This window comes from Micropterus dolomieu, linkage group LG05, assembly GCF_021292245.1.
Source record: "Micropterus dolomieu isolate WLL.071019.BEF.003 ecotype Adirondacks linkage group LG05, ASM2129224v1, whole genome shotgun sequence".
NCBI classification, from domain to species: Eukaryota; Metazoa; Chordata; class Actinopteri; order Centrarchiformes; family Centrarchidae; genus Micropterus; species Micropterus dolomieu.
Genome location: NC_060154.1, coordinates 19,337,298 through 19,352,644, shown reverse-complemented (window position 1 = coordinate 19,352,644; position 15,347 = coordinate 19,337,298). Strand labels below are relative to the sequence as shown.

The following is a 15,347-nucleotide window of genomic DNA, read 5'->3' as shown; positions in this document are numbered from 1 at the left end:
TTTCTAAATTAATATATAATCAGTGAAGATGGATAAGGTCAGGGAGGAGACATAGACTATTGTGGGGAGGGTCCTTTGAGTGAGTGACTGAGATGAGGCCTTCCCATCTTTGTCCGTAGAGCTAGCATAAAGCAAGACTCCACTTCCCCAGTCCTAGCAAGCTTTTAGCTCTTTATCACCACGTTGTCCAGTGGCGAGAGTGTGGCTATCGATCAGGAGCTCTCTTGCTTTGCTCAGCCACCGATTAGATTGGAGAGGGAGGGGCAGACGAAAATGAAGGAAAGGAGGCTGAATGGATCTCAGGTTTACACAGGCTGTTGTGGAGGTGCGTCTCGGTGGAAGGAACAAACGAGCCGAGGGGGTTACCTAATAAAAGAAGGCACCTCCAGCAATTAAGCCAGCTGACAGGCAAACTGTGGCACTTCGCTAATGTGGGCTGACAGCAGGGAAATTTGAATAACGAGGCTTGCGGGAGGAAGGAGAGAGGAATGAGTAGGTGGGGGGGAGGGGGTGAGAAAGGCTGAGAAAGAAAGATGTGTGGTGCTAATGAAACAGGTGCCTGGCAGCCCCTCCCCTCTAAGTGCAAGAATCATTGAGAGATTACCAGAACATTTCTCCAGCGCGAAGCCAAGCAACTAGCCACTTGATGTAAGGTGGGGGGCGATGCAGTTGGGGACAATGAACCTGTGTCTTTTCTTCCCCACTGCAAACCGATTTTAACAATGCAAATCACTGCTGTATGCTGACATGTCATATTTGAATAATTGGATATAAGGAGCTTTAACTTCAAACACTTTTGAGACAGGACAGTGTATTGACATGTTTAATGGCTCTCTGAGATGGGGAGGTGTGTTTTTAGGCGTGCATGGTTGGATTCACAGAGACACACACTCAGGAATGCTATTCTGGGTTGGACCTACTGTCACTGCGTCCTTGGTGGTAGTCAGATGAGAGAAGGAAAGCGAGAGAGAGAGCTCGGTGGGTGTTTACTCTGATGATCGACTCTGTGGGTAAGCAGTGTAATTAGCGGTGTGACTAATGGGCCGAGCTATATGAAGGGAGGCAGCAGAACAGCATCTTCCCAGCGAAAACAGACAGGCAGAGAGATCTGATTAAACAAACAAAAAACTGTAATATAAACATTTGGCTTTGTATTTTTTTTTGTTGTTGTTGTTGTTGTGCTGGCGGCATGGCTCTAGTGATGGCACTGAGTCAGACCATCCACCGCTTCGGTCCAGAATGAAATATCTCAACAACTAGCTGAATTAAGATGAACTTTTGTACAGACATTCATGGTGCCCACGCAATAAACTCTACAGATTTTTGCGATCCCTGAAATCCTCTAGCTTTTTGAGTACAAATGTCTTGACAACTATTGGATGAATTACTATAAAATTTGTTGGACATTCATGTTCTCCTCAGGATGAATTGAAACAATGTTTGGGACCATCTGACCTTTCATCTATGCAGTCATTAGGTCAACATTTTAATCTGTCTAATAGTTTTTACGGCAATTGTTGGCATACTAACAAACTCAACTAAGATGGTCAACAGTATACCTTCAGCATGTTGACATCTTCACTGTAAGCATGTTAGCATGCTCATGTTAGCTTTTAGCTCAGTTCGAGTACAGTCTCACGGAGCCGCTAGCATGACCGTAGACTCCTGAGCTGTGTCTTGGTTCAGATACTGACGCTAGTACACTAACATGCAGTAAACTGTGTACACTATGTACATACTTGCGTAGTGCGTACATTCTGACACGGTAATGTTGTCTCAAATCTAATAATAATTATAATAATGAATTACATTTATATAGTGCTTTATCATGGAAACTCAAAGCGCTTCACAGTGAAGTGTGTAGCACCCACATATATATATATATATATATATATATATATATATATATATATATATATATATATATATATATATATATATATATATATCTTTTTTTTTTTGATAGGGGATATTAGTCTATCAAAATACGCTACCCCTGAAATGTTAGAATATAATCAAAAAACAGAAGATGTCATAATGTGAGAGGTATACCTAGGGCTGGGTGATATGGCCAAAAATGTTATCACAATAAAAACATTTCATATCATTTGATATCGATAATTATCACGATATATGTCAAGTCATTATTTCTTTCAAGTTTAAAGGCTGATTTTTGCTCCTGAGTGAAATTTGAAGAAACCAGATGGTTAATTATGTGGTTAAACTTTTCTTTATGGTCACAATGTGAAAAACACTTAATGCCAAACAGTGGATCCCTTCACAAGACTGAGTTAGAACATTTAAAACTATCTATCTATACTATATAATCTTTTTCAACAAATATGATTAATCTTTTTTCAGGCCTCTTTTTTTCAACAAAATAAATATTTTAATAGAAAAATTAGGTGCTAATTTGTTTGTGACTCAAATTAATTAAAGCAAATATTTGACGATATATTGAACATTTATTATATTGTTATTGAGGAAAATGGAAACCAGTAAACAGGTAACTGATTAGAGACAGAGTTACTGGGTTATTGCAAAGGAATTGTTCCTGAGACTGTGAGTCAGAATCAGCTGTTCATCAATGATGGCTTGTGGGAAGAAACTGCTTCTGTGTCTGTTGGTTTTGGCGTACAGTGCTCTGTAGCGCCTACCAGAGGGGAGGAGCTGGAACAGGTTGTGTCCGGGGTGAGATGGATCTGCAGTGATGTTTCCTCTGCTATCGACTTGCGCTACGGTAGCATTTTTCAACAAGGCAGCGTATATCGTCAGTACACCGGCTCTGCCGGAGCTATGGTGAGGAGCTCCTGGTAGCTCTCACGCTCAGTGGTCTTTTGTCACATCAATTACATGACTTAAATATTAATAAAAATATCCCTCATCAGTTTTCCTCTCCGGAGACCTGACTTGATAACCCTCCTGTTTTTCACTGCCCTCTCCAGGCTCACAGCGTGTTTTATGTCACAGTAACCTAGTGTTGGAGGCTACGCTGCTGACAGACGTGATTTGTAGATTTATTTTTGTAAGAGTTCGGCAGTTCTAGCGACTGGTCCTCTCATTTATTACTAAATATTTTGTAACATAGCCAACAACAGCTAACGCTACCAATTGCTAAATTAGACACAAAGCTATTGCCGTGTTTATCAGTGGAGGAGGCTAACATTAATGGGCGATTAAACTGTAGTGTCTCTAGTTACAGTGGGCGTCAGAAATGATTAAATGTGTTTATCATTATTATGATAGCAATGACAATAATAATAATCTTTATTTGTAGAGCACTTTTCAAAAACAAGTTACAAAGTGCTTTAACAAGTGTAAAGACTATAATACAAGATAAAAGCAAGAAAACATTGAAAAGACTAAAATACACGTTTAAGATAAATATAAAATAAGTAAAATAAAAGGGATAAAAATAAAGTCAAATAAGATCGGGAAAGGCCCTCTATAAAAGTATGTTTTAAGAAGGGACTTAAGAGTTCACTGACTCAGCCGACCTGATTTCCTGTTTCCACAACAGACCAAGGTACGTGCTGGTGCGTATGGGACTCAAAATTCAGAAATATAACAAGTTGAGAGGCCATGAAGAGCTTTAAAAGTGATCAATAAAATTTTAAAGTAAATTCTAAAACATACTGGGAGCCAGTGTAATGAAGCTAAAATAGGAGTAATGTGGTCATATTTCTTTGTTCTGGTTAAAAGCCTGGCAGCTGAGTTCTGGACAGTCTGGAGTCGATCAGTAGATTTTTGGGTTAAACAGGTGAAAAGGCTGTTGCAATAATCCAGTCGTGATGAGATGAAGGTGTGTAAAATGGTCTCGGTGTCCTTAAAAGTTAACATAGATTGAATTTTTCCTATATTTCTAAGTTGATAAAAACATGATTGAACAAGCTTTGTGGTGTGCTGCTCGAAATTTAAATTACTATCAAACCAAACACCAAGGTTCTTTGCCACAGGCTTAATGTGATTTACTAGGGAACCAGCAGATGGCAGTATTTGTTTTGTGCCATCTGCTGGGACCCGATGACCAGGATTTCTGTTTTGTCTGAGTTCAGCTGGAGGAAATTATTTGACATCCATTTTTTAACTTAACAAAGTCAGTTGTTAAGTGAACTCAGCATTCCAGGGTCTGTGGATCTGACGGGCAAGTATATTTGTGTGTCATCAGCATAAATATGAAAAGAAATGCCATGTTTATGGATAATATGTCCAAGAGGCACACCATATTTAACTGGACAGAACGAAGAGATGGTTGTTTACAGACACGCAAAACTTCCTATTTGACAGGTAGGATGAAAACCATTCTAGGGCCGTACCAGAGATCCCCACCCAGTGCCTCAGTCTGTCTAACATGATGTTGTGATCAGTGGTGTCAAAAGCAGCAGTAAAGTCCAGGAGTACCAGGACTGAGCACATGCCTTCATCAGCAGACATTAAAAGGTCATTGGTGACTTTAAGCAGGGCAGTCTCAGTACTGATAGATGATATATGGTATTATTATTTTTAGTAGTAGTACTATATTTGTATTTTTTTATAGATTCTGTTTTGCTGGCCAACCACAATGCATACACTATTTAAAGTTCATTAGTAGTAGACCTCTATAATTTAATAATAGATCAAATATCTAAAAAATGTTTTCTGTAGTTTTATACATTTGACTCTTATTTATCAAAACTTCAATATATTTTGCTGTACCTTTTGTTCAAAGTACTATTTCTAACATGACAAGTTTATTTTTAAACTGCATTATGTCAGTGTTTCCGATGCATTCATTTAATTGTGGCGGCCGGCTACAATATCAACGCTGACCGCCACATATTGATTTTCAATTTTTTTTACTAGGCCTATTTAAAATCGTATTTGATTGCAGAGCACCGTAGCGCATTCGCACAGCAAATCCTCTTGCTCGTCCTCTCTCTCTCGCTCACCCGTCCCTCTCTTTCTCGCTCTCTCTCCCTCTGCTTCATGAACACCGCTGCACAAATCTGTCCAACACAACGCACTCAATGTTGGAGACCATGCTAACCAAAGTTATTAGCAAGCATGCAAGGAGCCTAGCTAATAAGGAGAGCTAAGTTAATGTTAGAAAACGCCTGGGTTTTCGAGGCTAGCACGCTGTATATAGGTGGTAGTCAACATCAACTGCAAGAAAACCAGCCGATATATCTATCGGATTTAAAAATCCTCAAATATCGAAATCGGTATCGGACTTAAAAATCTCATATCGGTCGGGCCCTATTTTGAATAGACACATTTGCAGTAACCTTCTTTGACTGACAGAACCACTTTTGCGCATATGCAGAACAGATCCGGCAGGGAGTATGGATTTGGCACTGACAGTATCATCACACCCCTAATCTGAGCCCTTATGTCCCCAGTACTTTTCAACACAAAGTGATGCCCTTACATGTCAATGTCTTTCTCTTGTTGCAGTAGATAAATAGATGTAATCTATACAACGTGTAAGCTAAAAAAAAGAACCCTCTTACACTGTCTCTGTACGTTTCTCTGCTTGCATATCCTTCTCACCTTTTTACCCCTGACCAGTTTGCATGCCTGCAGTTTTATTAAAAATGAATGTACTTTTACGAACGCAACTGCTGCCACTTCCTCGGCCACCATTGTCACAAGTTTGAAAATACGTTGGAGGTCCCTCTTTTGCTACATAGCCAAGATGGCGACCATTAAGGGTGAGAGGTGTCCAGCGTTCCACACTCAACTTTTTTTTACGGTTATGTTGTGAATGTACCGTCCGGGTACTAATAGTGCACTGCATTTTGATATACATTTACGTACATAAACTGATGCATTTATTCATTTAGCCGACATTTTTATCCGTTTATCCAATTGTTATGTATGTCAGAGGTCGCACGCCTTTGGAGCAACTAGAGATTAAGTGTCTTGCTCAGGGACAAACTGGTGTGTCACAGTGGGGAGCTGAACCCGGGTGTCTCACACCAAAGGCGTGTGTCTTATCCATTGCGCCATCACTACCTCTATTTTGCCCATAGACTGTATATAAGAAGTGGACATAGTCATTGTGACGTCACCTTTGATTTGCCTTGCTCGAGTTTAGCCGATAGGGCGCCGCCTTGTTGATTTATTTATTTATTTTTTGCTACCAGGAAGTGCCCGGAAGTGACCTTATTTGGACGGTGGCGCTAATGGCCGTTTGTGGAGCTAGTTAGCTTGCTTAGCTAGGTGCATCTGTAATTCACCTTAACTCATTTTAACTGTTTCTGACAATTTTGTCTAGCGAACAACAGTCTTAAAACTAAAGAGAAAATGAACAGCCGACTCCTAATAAGCTTTTTCAACGTCGCTGGTTAAATTTACACAGTGCCGTGGGTACAAGTCACTCTAGCCTGATGACAGGTTGGCATGGTAACGACAATCATAGATAATCCTGCCCTGAAGCATACTCTGCTTTATAGTCTATTTTCCTCTAAATGGGACCATAATTTATTAAATGAACATCATGTTGTATTAAAGAAGACATGAAACTATTGATTAAGACCATAAACTACACTAGGAAAGTGTTCACTGAGTAATAAATCAGCGGAGAAGTAAAAAGGACCGGACTACTTTTTGCAACCAGAAGAGTCGCCCCCTCCTGGCCGTTCAATAGAATGCAGGTTTAAGGGACTTCCGTGTTGGATTCATGTCTCGGACCGGAAGCTTACCGTTTGATTTTGCCATACTTGTCAGTGTGAACTTAAGCACTCAAAATACCAAGTGTAACTAGGGCTGTCGCGATAACCGCAAAATTGAGATACCGCACTATTGGTCAAGCCTACCGCTGAGGATCGCAAGCACCACAACAACCGCAATGTTCATAGTTTACACTTCAGGGCGTGTTAAATTAATAAATTAGTGCCTCAAAAGTTTCACAACCAACCGTCTGTAACAGTTCAAGGACGGATCGCCATGGGCTGTACGTGACCGGACTTCAAACTTGGAAGCTGTAAGTGTTGCCGTGTTTTGTGTTGTTTTACTGCTTATTTTAAAGGTTAGCTGACATGATGGTCAAACTACAAAAATGAGTATGCTTGGCAATGTTGTTGACTAGCACCCAGCAGCTACCTTGCTCCGACCATGAAGCTGCCGTTAGCTGCTCGCTGTGCAGTGAGGCAAGATCCGCAGACACTCTTACTATGCCATATGGCACCATATTACTTCATTGATGAAAAATGCGATCATACTGCGATGCTGAGCCCCAACATATTACCACAGGGGAAATTACTTCACCGCGACAGCCCAAAGCGTGGAAGGGCACAAACTGAGACACAGCACTAGCCTTGTTTTTGTGTGAACAGGCAAAATGTTATGTTGAGTTTAAAATTGTTTTGCCACCAGTGAACGTAGTATTTACTAGATTCTCTGGCCAAAGCTGGTCACAATCAGTGTTTATAATGAGGAACATTGCAGAGAAGAAACAACAACATGGCAACCACTCATCACAATGTAGTGGGAGCTCTGTGTATAAAAGAACTTTGAAGAATCTTTTTTTGCTTTGATGCTACATGGGGAAAAAATGCATTTTCAGTGGTTAAAATTCCAAATGAAAGGAAGGAGAATGTGAGAGGTCATCCAGGAGAAATCTGTTTCTCCCCTCATCCCCTGCAGCCATGTGATGATGACACTGGGTAGTGTTCCTTTTAAGTGAAACTTTGGTCACACAACCACATCATAACACTGATGGCCCCATTTTAGCTCCATTAGCAAATTATGTATCACTCTGGGTCAGTGTGGCTAGTGTGCTTTGAGACACATCTTGCCTATTCCCAATGATATTGACGTATGAGCTACAGACATGTGCAAATACAATAAAGTGCATATGTGCTTGTAAATACTTGTGGAAAACTGCGTCGTGCACACATCCACTAAGTGTTTGTAGTGGGCATGTGTGGGTGTGTAGTCTCGTCTGTGTGTGTATGTGTGTGGACATTTTTTGAGGGTGGGGGGTTAGAGCAAGGATGTGAGGTCATAGTGGTTAGTTGTTTGCGGTGTAATTAGAGGTAACTCAAATGAAAACAGGAATGATTTCATTCAGGGAATGCAGCACTGTTAATGGCCCCTTCATGTCAGAATTTAATGTGTACTGACATGCATTTTTATTTATGTTATGTGTATTTATGTTATTCATGTGCGTTTGTGTATATGTCTTTGCATTCATGGATTTTGTTCCATGTGACTATGAATATCGTGTGTGCAGAGTATTTAACCTGATTTGTTACGTTGCAGTCCTGGGAGCACAGTGCTGCTGTTAGTGTTCAGCTATTTCTCATCAGCTAGCGTGTTTTAAAGGATTATTTCATTATTCTTTTACCTGGGCCCTGTTTTTACAGATTTTCATGTCGAAATGACTAGTAGGTACAGGTGCAGTAGATTGCTTCAGCCTGCAGCTGCGAACGGAAGACTATGGTGGAAACGTCAGTCAGAGTTGGAGAGAGGAGTTAATCTTGGAGTAACATTAGAAAATAGTCTTGCTAGCAGCTCCTGTATGTACACAACAAAGTCCTCTCCCTTGTTTCCACCGTTGATTCCTGCAACAGCTCGCCTCATGAGATTTCAGAGCGAGAATTGTCTTTGAGAAAGACTTCTGTTTCTTGTTTAAAAGCAAAGGGTGTCGCTGTGAGTCACTAATAGGGATCCTTTCCATAATGTTGTTAGACACCTGGTAAAAAGGAGCACCTTTGTGGACGTAATTTTGACGGGCGCAATTGCCCTGAAGGAATAAGTTGCTGGCTCTGCAGCTGTTCACCGCTGTCAGCCGAAGCCATCTACTGCTCAGGCTCCATCCACAAAACACACACCTTTTGCTATGTTTGCACCTCCCATCCAGACTAAAACGGTGAATGCGAAGACCAAAAACGTAGGACTTTAAAAGAATGACGCAGACACTCACATCTATCTTCCTGTTTGGGTCTTATCAGTCATGCAAAGCAAAAACACAATGCTAGAGACAAGGTTTATGTTTTGGTATTTTTATATAATATTTTGTACTGTGTAAATAACATGTATTTACTTTGCGAAGGCTCCCAGTCTGTTTCCGTCACCAAAATCGTTTTATACTCCCGTGTTACCTTCAGTAACAGTTCCACCTCGTTGTTGGTCCATACTAAAAAAAAATCTACGGGTGTGGATCTTTGTCTGTATTATTACTTTTTTTCTTTTGCCATATATTCTGCAACTACAGAGTCGACAGTCTGCTTCCTGTTTACACCGGCACACACATGCCTAGTGTACGTGAATTTTTAATTTTAATATTGACGAAGATCAAGTCTGATACGCAGCTAAAACGCTGGTGAGGACGGAGATCATTTTCGTTTTATAACTAACACAGTATCCAAAACTTTTTGTACCTACCTGTCATTTCAACACCAAATATGTGAAAATAGGATCCTTTAAAACAGCCTTATTGGATTGTTTCCTATCCTAAAGGGATGTGTGGTCTGATTTTTAAATCATTCCTGTTCCCGTAGATGACTCATTCAGGCTCTCGCTCTCATCCCTTCATCAGGTCCCCATTTAATCATTGCAATTGACTTAGGCCTTTCAGGGCTAAGCGAGAGATTAGTGTGAATGTTTTTGTGCATGACTATACATCTGATTTGACATAGATCGATGGATAGATGAATAGATAGAGATATCTATCTTTCTCTCTCTCTCATATCTAGGCTTTCGTCATTGAGCCTTTGGAATAGGTGGCCTTAAACCCTTACCTTTAGCCTCTACTTTTCTCAGCTGGCTTTCTGGAACAGAACAGATCACAGCGACTCTGGTAACAATGCTGGGCTGCTCAGGCCTGTAAACACCTCCCCACTGATTTATCTAAACAGACGAGTAATCAGATGATCTCTAATCACATCAGAGAAAAGCTTTCCTTCCTCACGCCGACCAACCTCATGCAATCCTTCCTCACTATTACAGAACCTTAATTTACGATTATATGAGGCACAGAAAGCTCTAGTCTGTAATTGTGTAACAGAGATTTTCAGACTATGTAAGCTTTGTTCAAGGGCAGACGCCATGTCTCTTGTTTGCTTTGCAGCCAGGACACGGCCGTGAGGGAGGGAATAACCAAGTGTAGGATTATTGGGTGAAGCTCCCAGCCTAGATCCATTCCCAGAGGTCACCAGGTCAGCGCGGCGACGTGACCTCTCACTTTAAAGCCTGCTCAGCTGTTTGGCGGCTCAGAAGTTGGGACAGGCTAATAGTAGTGGTCCATGGGAGTGAAGTAATGAGTAGAAAAGATGTTATGCATGCTGGGATATGATCTTTGCTTTGCCTGTGTTTCAGAGACGGCATCAGTCACATGGATCCAGTGTGTGAATCATCATAACAAGTCTAACCAGCAGACTAGAGTGGTGCATAAGGCCCTGAGTGGCTGAGCCAGCAGAGAGACCGTGGTTTCCTCTACCAAAGAGGGTGAAAAAAATAGATCAACTCTCTCTATGTCTCATCCATGCCTCCATTTTCTGAGGAAGATGCTCTTTCTCCTCTCACCTGCCCTCTGGAGACACAGCTGTGTTAAAAAAGAAAACCACAAAATATGTTGAAAAGAACAAGGGGGGAAAGGGAGTGATAAGGAGAGATGGAGCATAGTGGCCTCTTTCTTCCTCCTTCCATCCTCCTATAAAATGGCCTTGGTGCTCTTTTTTTCCTCCTGTGGAGAGTAATTGCTCTGTGTGTGCATTGTGTGAAAGAGGAGGGGAGCCTGTGTGTGTTTAATCATGGGTTTTTGTGTGAGGAAAGGGTAGTGTGTACGTGTGAGCGAGATTGACAAAATGCTTGTGTGTGTGTGTGTGTAATGGTGGGTTTGTGGGTAAAGGAAAAGGGGTGTGTGTGTGTGTGTGTGGCTGTCTGTGCTCTAGGAGGGGGATCTGGCCGACAGATTGAGAGCAGCTTGTTAGAAAGAGGAACAATGAGGCCACAGACCCTCTCCTATCTTCTTTTTTTGTTCTTTTCCTTTCCCTTCTTTTCATTTCTTTTCCTTTCCAGTGTTACCTTTCTCTCTTTCCCTTTTCTCTTCTCTCTTATTTCCATCTCCTTTCAAAACAGATTCTCAGTTTTCTCCTCCTTTTCTCTGTATATTTCTGACTTTTTCACTTGCTGGTCTCACTGGTCCCTTTTTTTACTTTCTGTTCATCTTATCTGTTTTCTTTCAACCTCTCTGCTCTATTCTATCTCTCTTCACACTCTCCTTTCCTCATCTTTCCTGTGTATTTGCTTTCCTCTCCTCTGATAATGTTTCCCCTGCTGAACCACATTGTCATACAGTGGGGGGAAAAAGTATTTGACCCCTTGCTGATTTTTCAGGTTTGCCCACTTACAAAGAATGCAACAATCTATAATTTTAATCATATGTACATTCTAACAGTGAAAGACAGAATCCCAAAGAAAATTCCAGAAAATCACATCATATGAATTTATAAAAATTGATAACCATCTGATGAGGAAAAACAAGTATTTGACCCCCTACCAAACAGCAAGTATTCTGGCTCCTACAAGCCAGTTAGTCTTTCTTTAAGACACAGCCCCAATCCCAACAATTATAGATTGTTGCATTCTTTGTAAGTGGGCAAACCTGCAAAATCAGCAAGGGGTCAAATACTTTTTTCCCCCACTGTATCTACACACGTTTCCTTACACATGCATGTATGGACTGTAGGTGCTTGTGTGCTCTGCTCTCATCATGCTGACATGCAAATGCCTTTCATACACTCTCCCTGGCATTGGAGTTGAGTGATGTTGTGATTAACTTGTTCATTAAACTTCATCAATGCGTGACAGACATTGTTGATGTGTACGACATGAAGATGTGAGATGTGTTTTTTTTTGTTTAAAAAAATATCCTAAGTTAATCATTACTGCTGTCGTTCAGTGCTATCCACATGTACTAAATCTACTGTCATTGAACTCGGCTTGTACACTGTTTTGTTGAGCTGGAAAATTGGGCAGATTCATTTTGGGATTCCCATGGGAATTCAGTGTTGTTCTTACCAGCTTGCATAAGTGGAAGTGAGTTGATACAAATTTATAAGCCGTGTAGTCATTTACTTTGCATTCTGTCCTTTATATATCATTATTTGCTCAACATAAATTCACAAAATTGTCTTATACACAGGGATTTCAAAAATGTTGCGCCAGGCAACCTAAAAGCTGAGAGCTTCACCAACTTAACTTTATCACATTTAAAAGTGTTGCTTATGGTGAGTCTTTGGATAGAAGCTCTATAGTAGACTTGAATACAAGAGAAGGAACAGGATAAGCTAAGGCCCAGAACTAGGTGGAAAATGGAAGAAATATTTTAAATAGGAAGCGACAAAGAGGGGAAGAAAACTCTGCTCCTGTCTAGTCCGGTTAGCTTCACTTTTACACACTACCAACCAGACTGTGTTCGGCCAGTGCTGTAATGAACATACCTATATAATAAACACAGCTATATTTCTTAACTTGTATTGAGTCCATTATAATAAATCCCCAGGCAGTCAGAGAAAGGCAAACAAAGCTACATCACTACCAGTTAAGGATTCACATTGGAGAAAAAATTGTTGCCTGGTGTGTGTGTGTGTGTGTGTGTGTGTGTGTGTGTGTGAGTGAGAGTGTGTGAGTTTGTGTTTGTGGCTCTGGTTGGCAAGTTGTATCTGCAATCTGCTGGAGTTTAAGAAAAGTGCATCTGGATTGTAACAGTGTCCACTCCACATAAAGCTCTTGCACAAATTCAACAACATTACAGGCTTATTCTTAGAACTCTTGATTATAAAATGTCTAGTAATAGCCTCGGCTATTTGGGGTTCTTATCAGATCAAGCAATCCTACTTGGCATAGAATCTCTGTCCTCCCACAATCTTCCCCCTGTTGTTACACCTCCCATCACAGGCTGGGGAAAAAAAGAGCGAAAAGACTTTGGCCTTTAATAAAATAGTAGTATTAAAAAATAAAAAAGTATTAAAAAATAGTATTCTGTGCTTTCCTGCAAGAAAATGAATGTATATTACTACCACTTAAACCTCACCATCATACTTAACCATCAAGAAGCTTGTGAACCGGCTCTCCCAGGCCCCGTTGGCCTCTGCACTCTGTTATTTTGACAGAGAGCCAAATAGACTGACAGACGGACATCCCCCACCACCCTCCTAGTCCAGCTCTCAGCCCTCTTTTGTCTGCCTGTCCCGCAGCATTACCCCTATGGATGTAGTCTCCTAATTGCTCTGAACTCAGCAGAGTTGGGAGGCTAAGCACCCCCCCCCCACACACACACACACACCCACTTTGCTCCGTCCCACCTCTCTCTTTCTCTCTATACTCTGTTTAATTTCCAAGACTGAGTAGAAGAACGAAGTATGCTCATTTGGCTAACAAGCTCTTGTACCTCTCCGCCCTCTCATCCAAGTCCTGGTGACTGATTCACATCTGGCTCTGCTGATGGTGTCTCTGTAATAGACAGCACCTCACATAGTTACACACATGCTGAGCTTCCTGTAGTTGTTTAGTAATGGTTTTTGCAGCTGCAGCTCCTTAGTTTGAAGAAACTGTGTGAGTGAAGCCTTTACATTTTTATTACACAGCAAAGTTCTCAGGTATTGCCCCTAGGATATTGACACAATTTTGAAATCAGATGTCAAGAATTGTATTTGTTATTTTTGCCAATTATGCTCTACTTATAAATGTTACAAGGCAGATCCCTAAGTCGGCTGTCTCCTCTCTTCTCAGGCACCTCTGCAGCCACCCCCGGGGTCCTCCGCCTCAGTGGTGGCAGCCGCAGCAGCAGCGGCGGCAGCGGCATCGGGGACGCCCCAGTCATTGAAACTAACCTATCCAGAAACTTTGGACCGCATCAAGGAGGAGTTTCAGTTCCTCCAGACCCAGTACCACAGGTGGGTGTTGGAGTTTTTACAATGTGTTTTTTTTTTTTTCCCTGTGTGTGCTGGTGTTTTCTCTTTGTGTTACTGGGCATTCAGACCAAAAACAACATTTGAGAGGCGGTGTTGGTATATGCGTGTTACTTCAGGTACCAGTGAGATGAAAAATACATCCATGAAGGCCACTTTGGGTAACAGATCCATGGGTTTGACGGCTTATCAGAAGCCAAAACACTGCACAGGGTTTAACAATACTCTTCAGACAGGATTTCACAACTCTGGAAAGTTATCAGCAAACAGTACTACTACACCTTTAAGATTAGTAATCTAACATGAACATGGATTAAGAGTTAAGGCAGGTTCAACAATTTTTTTAATTTTTTTTTTTTTTTTTTTTTGCCAGGCGACACATTGTTTTCCTTGCCCTCTCTTGCTTTCCTGCCTTACACATGTACACGTGCGCACATACACACACTCAGTCTCTGAGATGATGCAAGGATATGTGATGTTTTGACTAAATTTCTTGGCACAGTTTCCTGGACCAATAGGGGCACATATGCAGGCTATTCTTTTTGCATTACAGTATGGTGTGCTGCTTGATGTGCAGGAATGTGCCCAGAATGCCTTTTTGAATGTGGGATTTGGGCTGGCCGTGGAGTTGCAGCCCTCTCTATTTCGCCCTCTCTTTCCATCCATCCCATCTCTGTTCTCATGGCACACCTTCACAGTCCCCCCCCCCCCCCCCCGCCCCCCCCCCCCCCTTCTCCTTTCATCCTGCTTTGGTTTAGCTGGCACAAATCATCCCTCCCTCTCTTTCTGTCCTACTTCAAACTTCTTTTGTACAGCGCCCTTGTCCAATAGACCCTCTAACCCCTGTGGCTACTGCTGCTTCCCTGTACACACAAATACGTGTGTGTGTGTGTGTGTGTGTGTGCGCGCGCGTTTCCCCTTATCCCTCTGTCCATTCTGCTCACCACAAGCTCAAAATCACAGTCCAACCCACAATAAGTGTAAAATGCTTGAATTCCCACCTACATGTATGACGAGAGAGAGAGAGAGAGAGAGAGAGAGAGAGAGAGAGAGAAAATGAAAAATGGTACAGATATTTATAGTAGTGTTAATGGTAACAATAGTCGTTGCAGCAGAGGGTGTCGAGCAGGAACACGGGGGCAGCAGGTGACCCGCAGCCACAGATCCAGACTCTACAGCTCCAGAGCCAGAAACACCTGCAGGAAGTGATAGGAGGAGAGAGGAGAGAGACGAGAAAGCACAAGACTACCAGAAAGGGGAGAAGTTGTGTTAGTAACATGCAATAATGGGATGAGGTTGCATACAGAGGGAGAGAAAGTAGAGGAGAGAGGAGCTCAGTGCATCATAGGAAATCCCCCGGCAGTCTAGGCCTATAGCAGCATAACTAAGGGATGGTTCAGGACTCACCTGAGCCAGCCCTAACTATAAGCTTTATCAAAGAGGAAAGTC

General features: G+C 41.7%; 1 protein-coding gene across 6 annotated transcripts in view; it reads left to right on the top strand.

Moving 5' to 3' along the window:
• The window catches only part of tle2a (TLE family member 2, transcriptional corepressor a), a 46,595-nt gene that overhangs the window by 3,738 nt on the left and 27,510 nt on the right, over positions 1–15,347 (top strand). For all 6 annotated transcript variants that reach the window (XM_046050062.1, XM_046050060.1, XM_046050064.1 and 3 more), the window contains exon 2: positions 13,720–13,883. In XM_046050062.1, the coding sequence (XP_045906018.1) occupies positions 13,720–13,883 (164 nt within the window). The remainder of the gene's footprint in view (positions 1–13,719; positions 13,884–15,347) is intronic.